Source organism: Aythya ferina, assembly GCF_964211825.1.
Source record: "Aythya ferina genome assembly, chromosome: 7".
Taxonomy (NCBI): domain Eukaryota; kingdom Metazoa; phylum Chordata; class Aves; order Anseriformes; family Anatidae; genus Aythya; species Aythya ferina.
Window position 1 is genome coordinate 17637803 of NC_140302.1, and position 24968 is coordinate 17662770.

General features: G+C 39.7%; 1 protein-coding gene across 5 annotated transcripts in view; it reads left to right on the plus strand.

Moving 5' to 3' along the window:
* Window positions 1-24968, plus strand: part of GBF1 (golgi brefeldin A resistant guanine nucleotide exchange factor 1) — a 105017-nt gene that overhangs the window by 54400 nt on the left and 25649 nt on the right. For 4 of the 5 annotated variants that reach the window (XM_084526033.1, XM_084526034.1, XM_084526036.1 and 1 more), the window contains exons 4-11: window positions 7816-7947; window positions 12912-13030; window positions 13647-13755; window positions 14120-14180; window positions 15421-15475; window positions 21416-21551; window positions 23909-24135; window positions 24774-24942. In XM_084526033.1, the coding sequence (XP_084382159.1) occupies window positions 7816-7947; window positions 12912-13030; window positions 13647-13755; window positions 14120-14180; window positions 15421-15475; window positions 21416-21551; window positions 23909-24135; window positions 24774-24942 (1008 nt within the window). Of the gene's footprint in view, window positions 1-7815; window positions 7948-12911; window positions 13031-13646; window positions 13756-14119; window positions 14181-15420; window positions 15476-16599; window positions 16699-21415; window positions 21552-23908; window positions 24136-24773; window positions 24943-24968 lie in introns of all 5 variants that reach the window. The other variant, XM_084526037.1, reaches the window with a different exon arrangement.

The following is a 24968-nucleotide window of genomic DNA, read 5'->3' on the forward strand; positions in this document are numbered from 1 at the left end:
TCACAGACTGAACCATTCTAAGATTCGTAGCAAGGCCTTCTCCCAGTGACCTTCAGCCTCACGATGCCAAATTACCCCTCAGTTCATGCCTCTAATATGTGTCAACTACAGCTCTGAAAAAAGTTTGTCAAGTACAATTATTCTAATCTCTGCAGCCTCTTCAGTGCTAGGAAATGAGAGCAGAATTAAATAAATTCTTCCAACTTTAACTTTTGAAATAAACTGCTACTCCAACAACTTAATTTCTGCGCTCAGCAATCTGACTGCTGATAAAAACTCAAGAAAACTGAACAGTTGTGTTGGGCTCAGAATTCATCCCAAATCTTTTTTTTTCTTCTGTACTTTAAGTCTATCTGGATAGAAATCACAAAAGCTTGTGCTTTGTGATGCTTCCTGTTGATGGCATTTGTTTTCCTTGTGAATGAAGTGCGCATCTTCTACTTCTCATAATATCACTGAAGCATATCTCCCTCTGGAGTAGAACACAACGGCCGGGTGAAAAGCACTTGAAATAACAGCAGAGACACAGCTGGAATTTTCAGTGTAATTTTGGCTGAGGATACTACAGCAAGTACCTGCTTATGGAAAAAAAAATGTCCAGGGATTTTTAATGGGCAGTCAGAACAGCTGAATTTGAAGCGTGGCATCAGATGAAAACCCTGATAACTAATGGCTAATGCTGGTGGGACTGTCAGTGCTCCTGCTTTGCTGGTAGATGTAAATAATTCCTATAGGAGACAACATTTCAGTTGAATTTATGCCACCCTGACCAGAGGCTATCAAGACTGCCAAATGCTCAGTATGCATTCTGTCATCCTTCCCCCAAATAAAATCTCAATTCTGAGGGGCTCTTGAGATCTTGGCACTATGGAACAATCATTTGTTAAAGTCATGTTTAATGAAAGGGAGATAAACACATGAAGCTGGAGTGTGACAAATGAAAGCATTTGTGCCATTGTAATGAAATTAGGCAAACAGAACAGACTTGACAGCTCTGGGTTCCCCCTGTCAAACTGCATTTGTAATCCTAGCCTTGCATTCATGTGTGCCTGTGAATGGCACTGTTTCCCTCTTGGTATGGTGGGCCTGGGCCCCTGAGTGACCATTTTAATTCACAGAGAATTAGGTTTGAAGAGTGTATTTTACAGGCACGCTGAAAAGGATTGTAATTTATTCTCACTGCTGTTCCATTGGGTTGAATATCCTTAATTTTGGATCTATATTTACGTCTATCATAAATAAAATTTTTGGTAGCGCTTACTGTGGTGAAGAATTGATTTCAGAGATGCACAAAGCTTGTTTCCACACACCCCCATAGTGAGCTTGTGTGCTGCTGTGCACAATCCCCTCAGTCTTTTAAAATAGACTGTAGTATTTCTGTGGTCTGGAAACGAGGATGTAAGCTCCCAGCCCCTCGGCTTCTCTTGAGCTGTCAGCCTGGGCAGGCGTCGAATGCAGTTATCTCCTGCACTCAGAGCTTCATGGGGATGTTATGGTGAGGTCTGGGCAGACCTGTAGGAAATGCCAGGTGACTGCTCCTTCTGATGACCCCCTTCTGATGCAATGAGCGTGGTAGACTTTGTCATCGTTAGGTTCATGAAGCAGGGCTATAGATTTCTTAGACTGTATTAGCTACTAGGTCAGGTTGTGTAAGTAGCGACCTGTTCTTCTCTCAGATGAGAAATTCTTCAGAAAAGTGCTTCATCCTAATCTAAATGCCACGTTGCAATGGCTGGTCTAGACCTTCCAAAAAAAAAAAAAAAAAAAAGACCAAAACAACAACAGCCCCCCTGCCCTTGTTGGAAGACAGGACAGAGGTGTCTTTACACTGAAACCCTGAATATGTACCAGGCCTGTGAAGAGGGGAACATAAGCCCAGGCACCAATTAGCGTGGATCATCTAGTTTAGCTTTTTTTACACTTGCTGACTATCTGCCAATTTATGAAGGGTAACTGGAGTTAAATGTTGGACTAAACTTCCTAGCTGGAAGAAGTCAGGGCATGTCTTTCATTGCAGGTGCGGAATGGTATGTGTGACCAGTCAGTGGGCAGAATTTGTTTTCAGAGTGGTGAAACGTGTGCCTCCTCCATTCATCAGCTGTGGAGCTGATGAAATTGTAGTTTTGCCAAGGGACCTAGAACCAATATGCATATATCGCTCTGGGGCTGCTGCCTCATTTATTCAACAAATTCAAGCAATGCAGATTTTTAGAGACGGACAAGTTACTGTAGTTCTTTTTGCTAGATTTGTTAATCTCTAAATTAACTGATTGTTCTTGCCATGTGGTCCTGCATTTGGATCTGAGTGAGAATGAGCCACTACTTATTCCAGCAGGCAGACTTCGGAAATGGTTTTTGAAAACCCGAGAAGTATGGCTGCTGAATGCTTTCGGATGGTTTTAAAGGGCAAGTCCAATTCTGTCCTTTTTCCTTGTAACTTTACTTCCCTCTCCAACTCAGAGACTGCAGGAATTTCTCACCTTTGAGTGAAAAGACAAAAAAGTTTGGTGTTTTTTGTGGGTGAATCAAGAATAAGGCTTATACAGTGTTGCATAGACTAGAAGGGCGATGTTTGCAGAAAGTATTTTTGATGGTGAGCCAGGAAGTGCTTGCTGCTGACTCTATTTTCCGTGGCATAAATTTATAGAGCTCCTAGGCAGGAGTCCTAAAGAGCTGGACTTCTTTGTTATGGTGTTATTTTTGTCTTTTTCTCATCTTAAGAAGGGAATGCCTGCTTTTTGTACAATTCGGTGCGTAAGCAGGGAAGGTAATAGCACATGGTTAAGCATCGTTCTTGTCTGAGCTCGCCTGCTTTGGAGGGTGCGTGGGATAAAATGCAAACAGCCTTCCTGAAGGCTGAGCGTCAAAGGCCAACAGCTGCTGCATCAGAGGAGTCCAGATCATGTGGTTTGGGTTGCAGTTGCCTGTCCTGGGGACAAATGATGTTGAAATAACTTGTCATAAACAATTTTTTCTCGTTCATTTACTCTGATTCGGAACGCATAGCCGATCCTGATAAGAGTCATTCAGGAGTGAAGAGTTGAACTGCCCGAGAAAGCAGCTTATGTGAGCGTTTTACATCAGGAATGTGCCAACAGTGTGCTAACAATAAGAAACCGCTTCCGAGAGGGACCTGCTCCTGTACTTCAGGAGAGAGGGGACACCAGGGGTCTGATAACGCTTGTTTGCTGAAGTGCCAGAACGGCTGGATGGGATTGCTGAAAGGGGAGCTAGGTGCTTAAACATGAATTAGTTGTTTAAATATCTTTATAGACATGTGTGTCTAAGCGCAAATAATCCATAGGATGAGTGAAGGAGAGCTCTGTGGTCTCAGCAGAATTCCGTTCTCATATTAAAATCGCCAGCCCTGGAGTTGGCTTTCTGATATGCTACTTAAGATATTCTTTCCCTGCTTTTCAGTCTCTGTGTACTGCTTCAGGCTAGCTGCACTTCTCTTGGGTGCACTTCTGGTGCTGGTCTCTGGCTTCCCTGCAATTTCGTTGAAGGAGCCTGTGGATCATGGGTGAAAAGAATAGGAAGGACTTTCCTGCCAGTCCCTAACGCAGCTCAGGCTCTTCATGTAAGACTAGAACTTGTTTTAACGTATTTTTCCTAGCTTTGAATGGATTGAAAAGGAAGGCTGCATGTAGGGATCCCTAGTGAACTTCTGATCTCCTTGTGGACCCTTGTTCCTTTTTTCCTCTTGTGATATCTTAGGCTGAGATCAAGCTTGGAGGTTTTATTGTAGAGGTGCAAGTAGGTACCTAAGCTGAGAAACGTCCCATGTCTTGTAATTCAGCTACTGAGAAATATCTCTTGCTGGGAAGTAAACTTGCAGAAGCAACTCTATCAGCAATTCCCAAATTTCTCACTGGTTATGGTTTCCCCACTTGTGATGCCTGAATCTGAATCTGGCAGAGTAAGATCCAAAGAAATGAGAAATCAGAGCTGCTTTTTGGGAAAACTATTGTAAGGCTTCAAGTATGTACTTCCAAGAATTCAATATTTACTTTATATAACCTCTGCTTTGGGAAAGGAATTGTTAAAATTGTAATTGATTTTAATGCCCTTTCTGAAGTTCTCTACCTTTTTTTTTATTTTTTTTTTTTCAGGAGAGCATGGCATTGCTTTCACAGTTAGGTAGCCAACAAAGATCCAGACTTCATGTAACCTATCAGATTGTCTTTAGGAGCCTTTAAGTATCTCTTTTATGAAGTCTTAACTTATGGACAGAACAATTTATTTTTAAGAACGTGGTTCTACGTTACCAAAGTGTTGTGAAAAGAGTCTTATCCAATTCCTTCTGCTCTGTGCTCCAGATTAAAGTTGAGCCTCAGTAGGAAAAGCGAGGTGCAGTTGCAGTAATTGACCTGAAGGTGGTGGCAGGTTGGTTCTGGACACTGCCATGCTCAGCATCAGGCTATAACAGCCTTTCAGGGAGATTTTCAGTGATCTTTGGCTTACTGACTTGTTTGCAACATTTTTATTTGGTTAAAAACTTTGTTTTTTAATTTCTTTTGGTTATTTGGTTAAAAACAAGTAGCTTTACTGGCACTTTTAGATGCTGAATTGGTATTTTAGGCAGTGAGAGTAAGACAGCGTACAGCAAGAATAGCTACGGCTGGAGTTTTTTTCAGTCCTTGTATTGAAGCAAGCACTGCTCCTGAGGTTGGGTTCTCTTTTTGAAAGGAGAGCCGGTGATCCCCTTAAGTCCTAAATGTCTGCAAATGCTGGTAAGAAGGGCTCGTTGTAGTAATCAAGTGAGTAATCCTCAGATGTGAAAAAAATTAGCAGTACGATTGGTATTTCACTGACATTTAGATCTCTCTCAGAAGGTTGTTCTTCTGTGGGTAAATCTTGCACTAAAAACACTCCCTTCTTGTTTATTTTATTTATTTATTTATTTATTTTGATGACACAGCAACAACTAACTGGTCTGAAACAGTTTTGCAGCACACACAATGAGTTTCAGGGAGCTTAATGTAAAATGCTGTGTTACCATAAAAGCTGGCGTCTCTGAATATCAGGGAAGCTGGCCAGAGCTGCTGTGTAATCAGCAGCATGTGCCTAAGTTAAACCCTAATTATTGCAAGCCGTTCTGTGATCTTCATGTAAGTGGGGACATTCAGTTAAATTGCAGGGGAATTGGATCTTCAACCAGTTTACATGTTGATTTATGTCTGCCTTGTCTTCAGTAGGACTGAAAAGAAGAAAACAACTGACCCCCTGCAGCTTGTGCAGTTAAGGTCTATTTATTGACCAGAAACAGGATTAATGGAGAGCATGATATCCTGTACGTCCTTTGCTAGTAAATTTGGCTGCTTCCTCTCATTCCACCTGTGCAGCTATGTGCGTACGTAGTGTTGTGAGACAAGCTGAGGTGCAGTCAGAGTGCTACCTGGCATGCTTTCCCTTTTGCCTTGGTGCAGTTGTGTTACACTTAACAGCTTAAGAGAAGTGCTGTTAAAGATATTTGTGGCTTAGGGGAAGAAATATCAGGGATAGGGGAAGAAATATTAGGGATTTATACAAGTTCTCTTGATGGGCAGGATGCGTATGGTTATTGTTCATCTTCTTGGGTGGGGTTTAATGTTAGCTTCCAAGCCCTAGATCCTGAGGATGTGGTACCTGTGCTTTCCTTGTTTACCACAGCGTCAGTGAAACAAATGGAGTGATCATCTTCTGGTGTGAAGGGAGACGGTTCAGTTCTGGTGGCTTGCTCTGTGTGGAGTACCTGGGGTTAGAAACATTAATCCAGGTGTCTCTGAAATGCCATTTTCTTACTGGTCAAGGTGCAGCCTGTCCATTCTGGGGCTCTTTGAGTTGAAGGAGGCTGAAGGAATTGCCAGCATTGTGATGGATTGATTAGGTGGTGACTGTTCTATGGAAAGGATCAGCTTTGGGGAAGATGAGCTTGAGTGTTGATCCCTAGTAGTCTGATTATATTTAATGTTGTCCAGATGCTTGTAACCACAGACAAGTGCTCCATAAAGCACACTTAAATAAACATTGATGAAAGCATGTCTTATGATCCTCTGCATTTCCATGAGCTATTGAGAGGTGACACAATTGTAACGCCACACCAGAATATTATCTGACGAGTTGGGGGAGTTGTTCTTAAGCCAAAAAGATTGAATCATCACGTTCCTTTTAACCTCTCACAAGTTAATGGTGTTGGCCTGATTTGAACTGGTAGCTGCAAGGTAAGAGAATGATTCATCTGCAGAATGATTCCCAAGGTTCCTTTTTTCAGTTACAGTTTTGCTTTAGTTAACCACAAAACTATTGCACTTTGATACAGTTCCCCATGGTCTTAATGTAAAACAAACAAACAAAAAGCAACCAAACCCCATTATTCTTCCTCTTTTGCTTCCTGACAATGTTGTATAATCACAATAGTTTTCGACAAGTATATGTTAAGATGCTTTGTTTACTTTTTACTTTACTAGGAATCTTTACTTTACTTGGAATTTCACTTATCTTAGTATAGGAGGTGTTAGATTATTTTATTTTTATCTTACTTTTTAAGTAAAATAATTGTGTTGGCAGATACAAAACCAGTAGCTTATTTCAGGATTCAGGAATCGCAGGATTTTCCTCCCCTATGCCAAAGAAGCTCATATGACAGCTAAGTGAAATATTGTGTCATCAGGAATGTAAATGCCAGAGTTCCTGTGACACTATTAGCCCTTAGACTTGTTAACTTTGATTAGGAATAAAATGTAGGTTTCAGCAAGTTGGGCCAACTGTTTGTACTTAAAGAGACCTGTATTGCAGAATTTCTGCTTTCAGGATTGCCCAAGTTACTTCTAACACACTTATTTGCCTCTGTACTGGCTGTGTGGTGGTTGACTTCACCTCCTGCTTACTGCTTTTTCTCCTAAATCCTCAAGACTCCTCCTATCTAGATCCCTTGTATTGTTGTTGTTGTTGTTTTTTCCATTTTGCCTAGTTCTGAGCAATCTTTTCTGTATTTCTTTTTCATTCTTGAAGTTTCCATTGATCATCTTAAAAAGTTTAGGAAGCTCGTTAGTTGTTGTTTCCCCAGCTCAACAGCTCAGTGCATCAGCTTTTCTATTGCAGCTTTAGAGAGGATGCTTGCTGTCCAAAGCAGCAAGTAGAAAGAGTGCCCTTTTTACTTACTAGGTTCAGAGGCTTATATAGCTGTTCTGAGAACAAGATTAGAATTGTTTTCAAGTTTATTTCTTTTTTTTTTTTTTTTTTTTGTCTTCGCCAAGAAAACATGTAGTGTTACAGAAATGTGATTTGTGTTCAGGCAAATTGCTGCAAGAGATCCATCTAACATATATTTTGCATGTGATTATTATGGGGCTATATGTGTAGTAGGATGTTTTAAAAAAGAGGCAGAAGGTGGGGCAGATTTTTCATACTTCGTGTGATCACAATTCTAGAGAAATACTAGGAAAAGGCAGCCATATCTGCTAATTAACTAAAGCATGAATTTCGGTAGTGCTGGGTCTGTCATATTTAGTGTTCTTACAGTAGGATTTGTTCTATAAGTCTCCTGAAGGCTGTTTTGAAGATGATTCTATTTGCATAACAAATAGTGAGCCCTACAAACCATAGCTTTTAAAAATATATACATATACCTATATATATATATATATACATATATATATATGTAAAAGCAACCCTGACCTTCCTACCAGTCTTCTGAAACTAAGCTTTTGCAGGCTTCTTTCCTTATAGATTTATTTTGCCGTAGATTGTTAAAAAGAAAGCAAAATGAAACCTAATGAATTAAGTCTAACCTCATGTCGGTCTTTTTTCCTTTTTTTTTTTTTTTTTTAACAGAACTATCTGAAATAGAACCCAATGTCTTTCTTCGACCTTTCCTGGAAGTAATCCGTTCTGAAGACACTACAGGCCCCATAACTGGATTGGCCCTCACCTCTGTGAATAAGTTCCTCTCATATGCACTAATAGGTATGTAACATGTCTTCCTGGGATTTACCAAAATGCCAGCCAAGTGCATCTCCTTGCAACATGTCTTTGGCTAGGAGACATGTTTGCAGTCTTAATGAGGAGATTGGAGAAAGACAAAAATTGTCATTAATGCTGAGGAAATAGGCATCTGCAGTTTCTCAGCATTATTCCTGCTGGTCTTTCATGGCACTCAAGTAATAATGGCTGGAAACGGAGCCACAGCTTCTGGTTTGCTCAGACTGCTGTGTGCTTATGGCCCACTGATGAACTTTGGTATTCACCAAATGCAGTTCAGACTTTTCGATATAATCTGAGTAAAAGGTTCGGGGAAGGGAAAACACCAGCGGGGATTACAGTGTTCTAATATACGTAAATACAATAGTTTAGTTTTGTGGACTAACGTTTCTGTTCTAGAGTGAGGATGTTTTTTACCCAGTTCTGACACACACTGGACAGGGTCCTGTACTCCAAATTTGCCAGAATTGCTGTGGAACAGTTTTGCCCTCGCCCGCAGTCAGACTTAAGTGCATTAGCTGAATCTTTTTAGTTTTCTTAGGCATGCTCTTCATCCCAATATGAGGTAAAATAGTTGCTTGATTTTTTCAATGGTCTTTGAAATGTATGCATCTTCCCTGATGTTTGTGAAAGGCTAATAATGTGCGTGTGGTCAGTTGCTGTGGCTCAGCTGGCTCATAGTAATTCATTAGCTTGCATTCTGTCTGCCCTCAGTGTGCCATCCTGCTACTACTGCTGCTTGAGTTTTCTCTGTAAATTCTGTTAGTACTTTCTGATCAAACCTGTATGAATTACAGAATTTATAATCTGCAATTTGTGTTGATGCGTAGTCTCACTTAGAGGAACCTCTTTTATCACTGTCCCCTCACCTCCAAAGTCCAGTTTTCCAGGTTCTTTTCCTCCATTATATTAAAAGAACGCTCGATTTTATCTTTTTTTCTCTGCTCTTTTAAATATTTTTTCCTCTGGAGTAAGCATGAGGGAAGTCAGAGAAAGAAAGGGCTTCAAGATCTATGCAGATGCTGGCCACTTGTGCAGAAAAACTCCAAAATTAAAATGAGCAAAACTGGGGACTTGCAGGAATTTATTTGTTGTATGTACTGGTATCAAAACATCAGTTAGCGGGGAGTATTGGGTAAAAGTAAGTGGCAAGAAATAACTAAAATGATGAGATATTAATATCACTTGATAGGACAATAAAGGAATCTTAATAAATAAGCCTGTGAAATGTCCCTCTGAAGGACTAGGCAGTAACGCAAATATGTTAGTTTTAAAATAGAGGAGATGGTTCTTCTGTGCATTTGTGTTCTGATCCCACCCAGACCATTAGGCTGATACCGTGTGTCAAGGCAAATGTCTGCATGGGCAACTCACTACAAATACTTGATTCGAGGCAGAAACAAGAAAATTATTAAAAGATTGTAGTCTTTCATTAGCTACTTGTTAGTTAGAATGTTTCTTAGGTCACTCCAGCAAGGATGCCTCCCTGTAGCTGCGCGTGAGCATGTGTCCATGTAGCACACAGCAGAAGAAGAGCCCCTCTACCTGGCTTTTGTTGTTGAGCTGAGCCTGTAGAGGAGGGGAGCTCAGGCCCTGCTGGAGGTGACATTCACAGCGGCCTTGTCCTTTGTGCTGCTCCAGATACCGGCGAAGCTGGGATTAGTGGTTGCGGACTGAACATCTGGCTAGGGTGGTGTTGTTAAATTAAAGCTTTTTGGTCTTGTGTTTCTCTTTGTAATACAAGACTAGAGGTAGTCTAAAGATTGTTTGCCTAAAGAAAGGAAAAGCTTAAAGTTGTCCTAAACATACAAACCTGTTTCAAACTGTACAGAACAAGGAAGGAACGACTGGAGCATAACCACAATGAGTGAAAATTCAATGTGGCTGGTTTTTACGGTGCATTTTGATGCTGCATAAATTGATGGGTGATACCAGAACACTTTCCAAGAGCATCATTAGCTGTGTCTGTTTTGTGAGTAGATGGCTTTTGCTCTACCCACAGGGTCTACAGCCAGTGCCCAGTGAAAGGGCCAAACTCCTTTCATAGGTTATCTTTTGTTTAAAGCTTCTTTCTTTTCCTATTTCCAAAACATTTCATTGCTAATCCTTGTGCTGTTCCACTGTTTTTCTTATTCTGTCATATGCCACTAGATGGTTATCTGTTGTCTTTTCAGACCAGTGTTGCTGTCGGGGTACATTTTAGAACTAGTTTAAAAGGCTACTAAAAATTATTCTTTTTTTTGACTTTGGATCCCGAGTACTCTGAAGTGCAAAGATCTGTTCTGAATTTGTTGGGTGCAGCAGTTCACTGACGGTATAGTGTGCAATCAGCAGCTCAGTTAGACAAAATGACTTTATATCCACTATGCATGTATTTTGATAGGAATAGTTATAATTAAAGAGATTATCCTCTAGTCTGAAATAACTACTGCTGTTTCAAGAGTTACGTTCAATAAATGGCACAGTAACTTTTAAAGCACAAGAAAACTTTGTATCAATACTAAACCCTATTGGTTTTATCCCTCGGATTAGTTATTTCCTTACTCAGCAGTTCTCTACAGCTAGCTGACAGCCTTTTTGATGAGCTCAAACCTGACCTATAGGAAGACTAGTGGCTGAATTTCTGAATTGTATTTGTTTTATTTTCCTCAGAAAAGGTATGTGCTCATGTTGTTATCACAGTGTGTCCAGAGCAGCTTCAGGCTCCGCTTCTAAAGTTAACTTTTCCATGGCGTACCTTAAAACTACGTATCTGTGAGTGAGCAGCTGTTGCTCAGCTTCCAGCAATAGGACTTGTATGGGAGTTTAAAGCTTGTTCTCCCCTCTACCTTCTGTGTCTCCTTGGTGATTTATTTTAGTTGCATTGAAGGTCTTACTGAGCAGGCTGCTGGATTTCCCTCATGGTTAAGAGCCTGGATTTTCTGCTTTTTGCTTTTTGTTTTGCTTGTTGTGGGAGTACACCCCATATGAAATGTGTAAGTCTAGATGGGGTCTCCAGATCCTTGTTGTAGGTGGCAGTTTTTGAACTGGTGTTTTACTTCACACAAACCTCTTTTATTAGTGATTCTGAGCAGGCATTGACACATCTTTTCATACTGTTTCTCACCAGGGAACAAAGAAGCATGTTGAGCTTTTCTCTATCTTGTTTCTGCAAAGTAGAAGTATCTGTGCTTTTAATTGAACTCCAGAGGCTTTATAAATTGACCTGAATTTGTAGAGCTGTTCCAGGGAACCAGGACTGAAGTAGTCAAGCGTGATATGTGTTGGGAGAGAGGTGTGTTTATTAGTATTAAAGGTAGGGGCCAGAACTGCCAAGTGGTAGTCATAGATCTGTTAAAGAAGCATATGTACAACTTTATTACATTTCCTTTTCAAGCAGATTATTTGTCCATAAATATGATAAAATATATCACTAAGCCTAGAGGAACTCAGACCTACTGGAAGAGTTGATAGTGAAGGGAATCTGCATGTTCTGCATATGGAAGCCTTTCCTGCTGTAGACGTTTTTTGTTTTGTTTTTGTTTTTCCTCTTAATGACCACTTAGTTTCTTTCCACTGTAGTGCTGAGGTTTGGTTAACAGTAAGGCTACTATAGGTGCTGGCATTGAAACTCCACTGGTCTTTGCCTGATTTAATTGATGAAGCAGGTAAAAATGACCAACTGCTCTTAGAACAGCCTCCCTTTTGATTCATTAACACTTGACTTGCAAACCAGATGAACTCACTCTGAACTATGCAAAATTTGTGTGTGTCTCACAAATATTTCAGAAGTAGGTAGCTCTGCTCTCAATCAGGGATGTGTAAGAGAGGGGAAAGAAGTGGTGTTCTGTGCAGGTGGATGAAATTATCAGGTGCACAGACAGGATTTTGGTTTTCTGTGACTAGAAGTTTATCCTGCAGCCCTTCAGAATCTGCTCAGCATGGTGGAGGCCACTCTCTTTGGACCACATTAAGAGCAGTTTTCTGTAACACCTAAGGTTTAGCCCCTAGGTATGAACACATCTGGAGTCAGAGTGAGTCTGCAAATCTTGTCTACAAAATGTGCAAGATCTTGCTTGGTTCCTCTGTCAGCTTCGTTCTGGCTGGAGCTCAAGAGGCCCCATTGCCAATTAATGAGGTATTAACTAGTGTTTAGGTTGTCGTCTTTCTTTCCTAATGACTGTTTAGGCAGGAAGGTAACAAGATTCTTGCCCAGTGCCATATTGTTTAAGCAAGAAGGAAATCAAAGCCGGAGGCTGCTTTTCTGAAGCCCCTGTAATGTGGCACAAGATACGGTTACTAGCAACAATCTTGTCCTAAACATTCTCTCAACTGCCCCATTGTTTGTAGCTACAAAAGACTGAAATAGAGAGAAGGAGCCTTGATGAATGATTGAAGTGGGAGGCCTGCAACTCTGATATCTAAACTGTGATCATGTTTGTCTGCTGTTTTCTCTGGGGAGAACCACTGGCCCATTCCTTCCCCAGCTCCTGTTCCTTGGGAGGGACATAGAACAAGAGACAATTTTTCCTTCTCAATCTAGTGGAACCTCTTTGGCATTTTCTCCTCGTGGGAGTAAACTTGAGGTTCCATGTGTTTAAAATCTGTTTTCTGCTAATTCCCAAGGAGGAACTGAATGTATTTAACAGCTGATTGTTCTGTATTGTAGGGAATAGGACATAATCTTAACAATTAGCATCTAAAAAAATGAATTGTAATTCTTTTCTTTATTAGGTTGCATCTTTTTGCAAATGTAAATAGACTCCTGATAAAGTCTTGCTGAAAGCTCCCATTAAAAAGTCTTTCTCTTACTAGGGGATGAGTTTTTTTCTTGTATGGGCAACTCGCTCTGAGTCACACAAATTAAAGAACCAGATGAAAGCAAAGTATCTCTGTGTAGATGTCTCCCCACAGAGGTGGTAGGCTGTAGGTGGCCTTTTCCTGTCATATATTTTTATTCTGTTACTCAGATCCCAGCCATGAGGGCACAGCTGAGGGAATGGAGAACATGGCAGATGCTGTCACTCACGCCCGATTTGTGGGAACAGATCATGCAAGCGATGAGGTTGTCTTGATGAAAATCCTACAGGTAAGTGGAGAGAAATGGTAATTACCATAATGGTTGCTGCCCGTTGTGGAGCATATCCTGTTACATGGAGATGAAGAGAAGACAGCAATGTTTTGACTCTGTAGGAGCTTAGTAACAGACTTTATTTTTAAACAGATGGCTCATATACCTGTGGTAAAAGCTTTTTCAAATGAAAATAATTAAAAGCTTAAATGAAATGATTTTAAAATCAAGTGCTTGATAATGTACTAGTGTTGATAATCCTACCTTGTGCACGGCCTGTGTTAGTGAGGGATAAATTAAACATATGGAGCTCTGAAACGTAGGTTTGAGAACAATTATTTGTAGAGACAAACCTATAAGCTGTACAGCTTTTTGATATGTTTACTTGTGAGCGGATAGCTTGTTACTGAATTTAAACTTCAGGTTACATGCAGCGTATCTTTTAGATTTGGGTTGGGAGATCCTTTTTGTTTCCTAATCTGTCTGTTTTGAGGACAGCATTCAGTTGGAAATGACTCCTTAGGTTTTCTGCTCATGGTAGAAATTCCAGCAAGTCCTTGAGGAAGCCAACCTTCTTGAAAATTCATGCAAGTGTCGTTGGTACCATCTGACATGCACACACTGTTGTTTGCAGGTTTTGAGAACCTTGCTGCTGACTCCCGTGGGAGCCCACCTCACCAATGAGTCTGTGTGTGAGATCATGCAGTCCTGCTTCCGCATATGCTTTGAAATGAGACTCAGCGGTAGGTGTATTTGTATTTCCACTGTGGTTACTCCTAAGAAATGATCTGGTTTCTTCAGCTAGTTCTATTACAGAACATGCAGCCATGGAAAGCTGTCGAGCTTTATATTAGTGTGTCTTCCTACAACTTCATGGAAAATTTGCCAGGAGTTCACTGTACAACTTTTGACTCCTTTTTTTTCCCAGCTTTGTGGCGCCACCTTGTGATTATATTCCCATTTGCAGTAATGCAGTGTTGGAGCTGGTTTTAATAAATTTGCCGTAATCTCTGTAAACAAGACTTGGAGGGGAGTCTGCTTGAAGAAGCCTCTTGATAATATCACACTGAGTAATGACACCTGTGTTATTTGTTTTTGTCTTCGCAGAGTTATTGAGAAAATCTGCAGAGCACACTCTGGTCGACATGGTGCAGCTGCTCTTCACAAGGTAAACCTGCTTGTGTTTGCCTCAGCATTGCCGAGATGGCCCTCTAAGGACAGAAAGATTCCACGCTTCCACTTAAGAGCCCTCGGAAAAATCATCCAGAATGGTCATTATTTAGAGGTGGAAGGGGATGAAAGATTTGGCACTTTTCTCTTGGGCTGACCCTTTCAGACTGCAGGGAGACTGAGGTGGAGAAGGTTGCATGGTTTAAGGTATTCTTTGTGGAGAGATGGACAGCTCAGTAATGAAGAGCTTTAGGATATGGAACCAGTTCTTTGAAGACAGAGAATGCAAACCTCACTCAAAAAAAAAAAAAGGTACTCTTAAAAATACAGTTCTCTTCAGGAGAGAGAATAGTCATCAGGAGAGAGAACAGAAATGGTATTGAATAGTCACATGTTGAATTCAAGCTGAGAGCTTTGATCTGATGTATCAAAGAAGTATAAACTCTCGAGGTCATTTGTCTTCTGGACAAATGTTCTGCCCTTTTCAGTGCCTTTCAGGTAATTATTAAAGTTACTTTTAAACTCGAGAAATTTATTTAACCTCAAAACTGTTTTTCTGTCTAGTGAAGCAATCAGACTATCTCTGAGTATTTAAAAAGAAAATGTGCAGATACAGAAATAGGAAAGGATTATAATCAAACTGCTTCTGAGACACACTCTTACAATCAGTTGTTTCCATTGCCACACTCAGTTCCGGTGAATTCTCAGGTTTTGTTTCCTTTTTGCACTGTGTTTCCATTTTGCAATGCCACATGGATGGATGTGGGGCAGAATCAAGTCAGAATCAAGTATTGTCAAAGAGGAGAGACCACATAACTTTTTCTCCAAATGCTTCTGTGATTTTCATGTAGTGCTTATTCCTTGCTCATTGCATATCATCTCCTCTGTCCTTCGTGATAAGGCACCACCACTGCCTGTGCCTCTGGATATCAGGGTATAGAAGCAAGGTAAAGGCACCAACTGCAGGCATAGTTTGGATCCCAGTTTATTTTTTGAGTATTGCCATCTTCTTTTCCAGAAAGAGAAACAGCCAAATAACATGTAAACCAACCTCTCATCTAGCCCTGTTTTTTTCCCCTCAGTAGTCCTTTTGGCAGGATATGAGAGAGTCTCTCATTGAGGAGAAAACCTGATTTTGGTTTTCTAGTAATCTGCAGCATGACCAGAAAGACTTTTTTGTTTCCTTCTTTTTGATCCTAGGAAGTTTATGTATTTTGACTGGTTCTTTTGTCTTTCAGGTTGCCTCAGTTTAAAGAAGAGCCTAAAAGCTACATGGGAACTAATATGAAGAAGGTAAGACTCACCGCTGTGCTGGCTGTTTCACTCTTGTCTCAGGCTTGTGTTCATCTCTGTATTGTTTATTTTCACACGTGTGTTTCTTCATTCTCACAAGTCCCTAGTTCACTGAAAGAGCATGTTTAACTGCATAAATGGACATAATTTCATTTAATTCTGTGGGATTATGCACCCAGTGTCCAGTAGTGAATCTTAACTATGCTGCTGCCTAGGTAAGTCAGTCTGAATTCTGGGAACAGCCATCAGCTGCTGTGGGCTAGAAAACACAAAAAGCTGCTGTGGGTTTGTTCATCAATACCATCTCCATCTTTGCAGTGCGTTTTTAGCATCTGGATTCAGTACTGTAGATACTATAAATGTGACCTCACATACTTATAAATGTAGTAGTTTCTTAGGTGGAAGGAGGGCCAATTGAGGAACTCCACATATACTAGTATACGTATATATTTTTTATACTCCATATGTAGAATGTCAATACAGATACAGGATTGTAACGTTAAGAGTAACAGGGTGGGGAAGAAGAGTGGTAGAGAAGAAATAGCCACCACCTTTGAGCTTAGCTTAATGTACTATTTATAGCATCGTAACTTTCACTTCTTTTTTTACAACTTACAAAAAGTGGCAGTGTTTTGTGGATGTACATTTCAGAGCAATTATGGCAGTATTTTGAGAGAGACTGAATGTTTACTTCTAGGAATCTGAAACTAGCTTGGAGCTTTAGTTCCTGTGTAGTAACCTAATGTCATGATTGTTGGTTTCCCTTGCTGTGGAAGAAAAGTGACAAGATCTGGGCTGATGGTAGATTGGCCTAAGGAACGCTGACAGAGATCAGGTTAATGTACTGTGGGTATCAGAATCTGTCACAGTCTGTGTACAGAAGGTGTGTAATGTGAAGGTGAACTTAAATTTAGAAAGGCTTCCCTTGTCAAGTGATGGCTGCTCCCAGCTCAGTGATGTCCTTCCTTCCGTGTCTGGTCTGTGCAGTTACCTTGTACTGTCCATTTGCTGTGCATGCCCAGGGGTCTTGCCAGCAGCCTAGCACTCTGCCAGGTTATTCGTCTCTTTTGAGTTTTTATTTTATTTTGTTTTGTTTAAACCATGCATTTGCCTATCTTTCACAGATCTCTTCATGTCTCCTCAACAAACTGGAACTAAGTAGTGGGGAACAGCCCAAAGCCCTGAACCAATTAGAGAGGGTATTGCTCTTTAAGAACCTGAAGGTCTCTCTCTCCCTTCTCTCTTCTTACCTTATTCCCTTCTTCCTTCTCTTGTAAACACCACGTGAGAGATAGTTATGTTGTGTGTAGCAAATCCCTCCACTCATTTGACACAGCATGGCTTTTGGGGAGAATGCATGCAGTGATTGCTTTGCAGTGTTGTGGCTGCAGCTGGGGCAGGCTTGGGAGGGAGAGACCCTTGTTTCTGCAGCACTCGATGTCTTGGTGAGTGCCATCTAGAACATTGCCATGGCTTCTCCTGAAGGAAGAGAGGGGGAAGGGGTACGCAAGATTTGAGTCCTCTATGACAGTGAGAAACTGAAGGAAATAAACATATTAAAATGTAGATTGCTATCTGAAGACTCAAATGTTGTGCGTCCTAGCTGATGATCTTGATGATAGATGTAACAGCATACCTGAAGAGTCTCTTGGCTCAGCATGCCTTAGACAGCTTTACTCAAGGTGAATCTCTGAGCTTTGTTTCTTGTCACAGGGCCACAGGCTTCAATGTTCTCTAAAGTGTTCTGTTTTGTTTTTAAGGAAACTACTGTCAATTTTTCATGCCTTTTGGCCATGTTTTTACTGACTTTAGAGTGATTCCCAGCAGAGTGTTTGCTAATGGGGGATGAGTGGGGCCAGACTGAACTATGATATGTCAGTTCCCCTATAAAACTCTTGTAAAGAAATACTGTAGGCCTGCAGATGTTCTTAGACTGATCGCAGAAGCCCCAGGAAACTAGTTTAGATGGGACGTTTCTCAGTTTTCCACATAAACATAGTGTAGCTTTAGTTCTTGTCTGCCCTATAGGCTATTTGATTCGTAAGGAACCAAGCTGAAGATTTAGAGGTGTCTTTGCCACTTATTTGTCTTGTGTCTATACTCTAAGATAGTTTGGAAAGACAGTGTCTGGAGACTTGCAGATTTATGCAGTTACACAGAAGAAAAGACTAAGAAATGTTTCCCTTTGTAGTAGGCAGTTTTATAGCTAAAAACTGTGTTTTGAGAAACAGGTCTTTGGGAGCAGATTGTGTTCAAGTTACCTCATCTAACATTAGTTGGTGCAGTACAGGCAGGTAGGTAAGTGAGATGACAAGTGCATCAGTGTGTCCAGGACTTGGGTCATGGACTGCGTTCTCTCTGCATGCTTTTGTGTCTTGAACGCTACTTGATGTGCTGACCAGTTCCATGCTGCATCTAGAATGAGCTCATGTTTTAGTATAATCATTTAGTTACTAATCATTGGCCCCTGCCCTTTTCTCTTGAGGCTTACAGTATCTTATGGAAAAACAAACGAGTGCAGGTAAGGTGGCTTGCAGAAAAATGGGATCTCATGGACCCTTTAAAAAAGAACCTTGTAGAGTTACAGTTTTCATCTTCCTAGCTTTGAGATGGAGCTTTATTGTTAAAACCTCATCTACTAAAGGAAGCATTAGGAGTCTTGTAGCTTTTTTTTTTTCTTCTACCATTTTGTGTACATGTTTCTTTATGCAAAAGTAACTGAGATAAATGTAGTGGGGAATATATACTGAGTTTCAAGATGAACAAGCAATAGCTCTGAGCTCAATTTTATTTCTAAGGAATGCATTTTAAATAAAAACTTCAATGATATATATTGTGAAGTACAACCTTAATCTAATCTGAAGGACACTGATAATTGTAAACTTAATGCAACTAAGATATGACTGAGCATTAGAGAGAGAAGGACATTTTTAGATGACATTTAAAATTCATTTTTCTAATGATCTAATAAATTATTTTTGCTGCAGCCTTTAGTCAAGAACGAAATCTAAGGTTTAAAATCTCAGTCTGTTAACATGCAACTAAGCTTTCTAGCAAAATCACAAAATGCTTTAGTATTGAAGATTAAAAAAAAAAAAGCATTAGAAATAGTTCCTTTGGTCAAGGAGAAACTGTAGAAGTTTTTTCATGTTTATACTAACATAAAAAGCAAGAAATGGTGGCATTGTTATATTTTAATTTTAATACAAAGTATGGAATGAAAGATAGTACTTTAGTTGTCCTTTGATACATGTATTGTTTTAGAATTCCCAAGCGTGGAGTTGGTTAAAGAAACATATAGCCAACTGAAACTGGCGTAACATTTCTATGAAGCTGTGCTTCTGTAAATTGTTCTAAGCTACATGTATGCAACTGTTATTGTAGTTTGCCATCTCTTTCTTACGGGAGATAGCAAAATAAAAAAAAAAAAGAGAGGGGGCTGGAGATATGGGAAGTAGCCCTAGGTAATCCTAATAAAACAATACTTATTTGTGAAGGATGTGAAATACTTGATAGTTCAAGATGGAAAAGACCTACTTAGTAATCTCACCTGTCTATTAATTTGTCAATAAATAAATACAATAAATAAATAATTTTACATACTTGTCTGAATGTTTTATAATTTGTTTCAATGTTTGGGATGGGAAAGAAGAAGTCTTCTTGCTTCCATGAGTAAATAGTTTCTTGTCCATGTGAGGCTGATGTGACTCCATCTCTCAAAGATGGCACAACTTCATCAAAATGACGGCAGATGGCCGTATGGCCTTTCTAATAAACCTCAAGAGGAAAAATCTTGGAGTTAGTACAAAGCATAGGACAGCCACTAAAAATGAGCATTGTGCCTAAAGACAAGCACTTTCTCAAAAAGGCTAATCTTGATCTGAGATTGTAGTTGGTGTTGTGTGAAAGGGGAGATCAGATGTGGGGGTCAGATTGCCAGGCTGGACCCTCCAATAGTGTGGTTCCAAAGTTGCTTGTTTCTCAGGAGCATAACTGAGGGTAAAAGGGGTGCTACCAACATGGTTAGCTCTGAGCAGTATCTTAGCTTTACTTTGATTCAAGTTTTTTTTCTTTTTACTTTCCCCCCCATTTTTATTAGCAAGTTGCTTTCTACCTAGCAAATCATGACAACAGGATATAGTAGCTGGAAGCAAAGTCTGTTTTGAAATCATGTGGAACAGGCTTGGGTTTAACGCATAATGCTTCCAGGTTTCCTGCGTACTCGTAGCAGTTTGGTACAATGAACTGTGAAAGTCTTCAAATTCCCTTTTATACTAAAAAGGGAGAAAATGAAATATGGCTATTTTTAGAATAGTTAGTAGGTAAAATAAAACTACCTCGTCTAATTAATAGCTTTTAATGAACAAAGCTGTTGATAATATTTAAGGCTCAGAAAGATTTTAAAATTGAAAGTGAAACTAAGATGAAATAGTGGGAATTGGAAGAATAAAAGACAGCAAATATTCTATATAGCTCTATGAGCTAGTGGATAGGAAAGATAAGGTAACAGACAATTTCTGTGTCAAAGGATTGTGATCTATAAACCTTTTAAAGCATTTAAAATCTACAATACTTCAGTTTTGGCTGTGTGCTTGTCATGGAAGTGTTTGTTAGAAGCTGTCATTTAGAAGGAGATTCTTGCTGCAAAATTTGGAAGAAAGGCAAAGTAGTTCTGCATCTATCTTGTTAATTAACAAGCTCACAGAAACTGTAACATTGCTAAAACTTAGGGATTAGTTGTCAAGCAAACAGAATTTGTGGTGCAAAGAAGTTACACAAACGGTTTACTGTACTGGGACATAACATTTTCAAAAGCTTTGTTTAAATGAGAAAAATTATAGGCCTTGTGCAGAGAGAGAATTCTAGATGGAAGAAGGGAAGAAACAGAAAAACTTGAGCAGAATCTAGAAGGCTTATTGCTGTTTAAGAGTAGTAGCTGGAAGGAGTGAGGTTGCAGAAAAAGGAGACTGAAGAATGCAGCTGTCTTCTAGAGAATAAGAAACCAATAGTAAGAATATAAGAAATAGATAAATTATATTTTAGGTTATAGTATTATTTGAGATGACTTCACAAAGAAGAATACCAAGTAGGGACCAGTACTGAGGCTTACAGAGTGGCTTCCACCGTATGCAAGGAACCTCCTCAGCGTTTAAATTTTTCACCCCCAAATTGGAGATCTGATAGCATCAGAAAAGTTGACTGCGGCTACTAAACCCAAGAGTAAGAAGGAGGCATTCCTGCACTTAGAGCAGATTATTTTAGAAGGAAGCTGTTTTCAAACCTGCTGTTGCCATTGTCAATGTGACTAAATATTGTAATGGTGTTAGGAAGTTCTGGAATGTCTGTATGTGCCTGCAATAACAGCACACTGCAACAAGAGCCATACAGTCTGCACTGCTCTTACTGTTGTTCTCATTTGCCCAGGTGAAGCTCTGTATGAGAACTGGTGGCAGAATTTTGGTCAACAGGGACGCTGAGGGTTAAGTTAGGTTTAGAACTGAAGAGGACGGATGACAGGAGATGAAAGCAGAACATGGTTTGTTTCTAAGCCATTAGGATGGTATTTGCAGTGTGTCATGCACCAGGAGTGAGTGAAGTGTTGGCGAAACACTTCTTAATAGTGAAAGAGATTACTGGAGGAAAGGGAACGTGGCATTACTGCAAAGATGAAGAGTAAATTGAGACAAGTGACAGAGGTAGTATAGTAGCTACAGTAAATTTTCCCTTGATTCAGACATGGATTGTTGGCTAATATGTGGGTCGTAGGAAGTCAGGAGCTGATTTGCATGACTTTGAGGTGCTGATAAATTTGTGTGATACATTTGAGTGCTGTTGCCTGACTTTGAGAGTTTTGAGACAGCCTGTGTGGGTTGGCTTGTGTAGTCCATTGTGCTATGTGGTTTCTCTATACTGATATTCTTAATGGTTTATGGTTTTCAGCTGAAAATGAGAGCTGGAGGAATGAGCGAGTCATCAAAATGGAAAAAGCAGAAGAGATCACCAAGACCTCCTCGACATGTAGCTAAGGTCTCACCTGCGACAGAACAACCAGCAGCCAATGCTAGTGCCATTGCAGGTAGGCTGAAATCTATTTTCAGAGACCAGACAGCACCTATTCCAGGGCTGTTTTGGAAATGTCTTTATTTAATTTCTCTTAACAAGTTGTTCTGCATTCAATATTTTTTAATGATTTTTATTTTAGTTCTCAGTGACTGTCACAATAAATATGTCATAGCTTTTCTGGTCCAAGAGAAGAAGTTTGAAGGAGGTGGAATACATATTGATGGCAGAAAGCTCAATCCAGTGGCTAACATGGCAGCATTTCTCTGCCTTCATTGTGCCTTACAGGAGTATTTTATAGGGAAGGGAAATGGGGACCTAAACAAGTAGCTGAGTTTATATGCAGCCATTTGGTGTGGAGGAGATGGAGGGTGCAGCAGGTACGTGGAAGAGGCTGAGAACAAGAACACTGGAAAGAGGAGAGCTAAAGGAGTTGGAGATGGGGAGAAAGTAATGGCAAAAGAATTGTATAACAATGCAGTTGCCTGCAGTAGGAGATTGTTGATCTAAGTGACGTATTCTTTTACGTATTCCTGAGGTGTACCAAAGGGAGTGAGGGTGGGGGTGATGAAGGATGAGCATAGTGTGACGGGGAAGAGATACAGGTGGAACTGTGGGATGTGCAGAGACGTAGGTATCAAGAACGGGTGAGTGATCAGATCTCTCACTACAGATGTAAAGATTGGAAGTATTCACCCATAGTCCATGAAATTTGAATAAAAAACATTGGACTGTGCACATTAAGGAACAGAGAAATATGGGGTATACTTACAACTATTATGAGAAGAACAGAGGTTGCGGTGTGGTAAGAAGAAATGAAGAGTTACATAGAACATAGGAAAAAAGTAGAGAGAGCAGCAAAAGTACCTGAAAAAGGTTTGTTTGCAGGAAACTGATGGGCATGCACACAAATCCTTTTGCATGTGCTTCCAGAAGTGGTGCAGTATATGACTAGTGCTGTGAGCTGGAGATTATAATGTTGGGGGACTTCCATATCCTATTGTTTTATAGAAGTAGACTAAATAGTTACAACCGTTTTTAACCTCTCCTCTGGATAAATGAGTCCCTCTGGCTGCAAAGTACTCTGTCTCTTGTGCACTCTGAATTTTGACGGATCAGACATAAACATTAACAGTGAAAGGAAGCAGACGGGAAGCTTGAAACAATAGTTGTGTAAAATACGTATTTCTGACTCTTATTCCAATGTAGAACACAATTCAGTATATCGTGAATGATTCCAAGTGCATTTCGACACAACAGCATGATTGCTGAAAACTAAGGAAGCAATGAGATAAAATTGCATCCAACTTAGACATCCAAATGAGAGCTTATCCCTACATAAATCATTATATTTATGCTTTCACATAGGTGTTAAATTCCATGATAACTCCTGTAACATTTTGGAGAGAAAGCTGAATAATGTTATAGAGCACATTATTAATGCTGAGCTTGTAGAGCTAGGTAATGTATTAATTGTGCTTTTTATGTCAGAATTCTGTCTTAGCATGTGAAGAAGAGAAGATTACAAAATTGATTAAGTATGCCATATCATTTCTTAAAAATCAAGTAACATTCTGCTATTTATTTAAAATATTTCCAAAAGCCAAGTCATGAATAAAACATCTGACTGCGCAAAACCATACACATTTTACGTGTAAATTTATAACATACCTCTGGTTTGTGCATTTATTTTGTTACCATGCCCTTCGTTATATCATCACTTTTTTGAACATTTGGTGTATGTTTTTTAAGTTTTCCTGAAAACCAGAAGAGATGCAAATATGTGGGTTTTCCTTAAAAGAAAACATAGATTCTGGAAGAATTGTCTCCCATTTAGAAATAATAAAACTACTCAGTGCTTTGTTTCAGACTTGTTTGAATTCTATTGCAATTTCATTTCTTTAATGTGAATTAAAGAAATAGGTCTTGCCTTCCAATCAAAGTGTAAAAAATAGTTTAAAAAAATCACTTTGAAGGATTGACTGATGTTTGAGGCAAATATTAAAGTGCTTGTGCCATTGCATCAAAGTATAAAGTACATCTTTGGGGCTATTTTCTGATTTCTTCTCAATTAGAGAAACCCTCTGCACCATTTGTTTAACTACATGAATTATCTTATTCTCTGAATCTGTTAGATTCCAAGTGATATGTTTTAATTTGGAGAACTGATAGTATCTCACCTATTCATCTATTTGATGCTTTAATCCCTAGCCAGAAAGGGCTTTGTCTCATTTCTCTACATTAATACCTAGTTATCTGAGATCATTCGTAGTACATTGCTGTGATCAAAGTAAACCGTAGTTGTATTCAGTGTGTGAACTGGGGGCTGAAGGAGAAAATTCTGCTGATCTTTTTGCTTCTGTTTCTCATCAGCAAGCGGAGTTACTTTCATAGATGCTCCTCCCAGCTCCTCTGGAAGCTCAGAAAATGTTTCATCTGCAGTCAGCCCTTCTACAGACAGTGGTTTGGAAACATCCTCACAGACCACCTCCAAAGAAGACTTGACAGACTTGGATCAGGTCACTGCTTTGGGACTTCATGCAGGAATGCCTTCAAATGAGGCCAAAGTCACTGATAATCAAAACCAGCCAGAACTCCAGGTATGTGGTTGCTTATAAGGAAGAGTTCCAACTGCCAGCATAGTTAGTTGTGGGTTTAGTACAGTTACTCTATTTTTGGTCATAGTGTTTATATTATATTTTAAGGCTTAGGATCAGAATAAACATCCTTTTGTATAAGTGATTTGTAACTTCACAAACATTTGTTGTTTTTCTTGAGACAATCCCCACTGACTCAGAAATGATAGCTGTGCAGCCCCGCAATGCAGCTATGTATCTACGTATCTAATGCAACTAGTCCTATTCCTCGCAATATCATCAATCTTAATTAAGGAGAAAGTATTAGAGGGAAGTATAGATGAAATCTTCAGGAGAATTCTTTTAGTTATCTTCGATGAAAATAAATCTTTTGTTTGTGGAAATTTAGTCTCACAACATAGAATTAAGTAAAATAGTTAAGAGCTAGATGGAAGTAAAAGTTTTGGAAAGAAAGTGCTGCAGATTATCTAGATGTGCTCTTTTAAATTTTGCTTTCCTGCTTCTCTTCCACAAGTGACCTGTATAGTTTTAATAGCTCTGAATGAGCAGTGAGCAAATAAGCCTTTCTTTTAGCTTACCTAGTATCTGTTGTCTTGTTTTGCTTTTCTTCTTTCCTTCTCAAATGTCTGATACCAATGAAGAATGAAAGTCTGAGGGAGGAGAAGATTCAGTCAGCCTCTGTCGAGTCTATTCCTGAGGTTCTAGAGGAGTGCACGTCTGTAGCAGAACATTCTGACTCTGCCTCAGTTCACGACATGGACTATGTAAATCCCCGAGGAGTACGTTTTACTCAGTCTTCCCAAAAAGAAGGTGAGAGGTGGGCAATATTGCTGAAG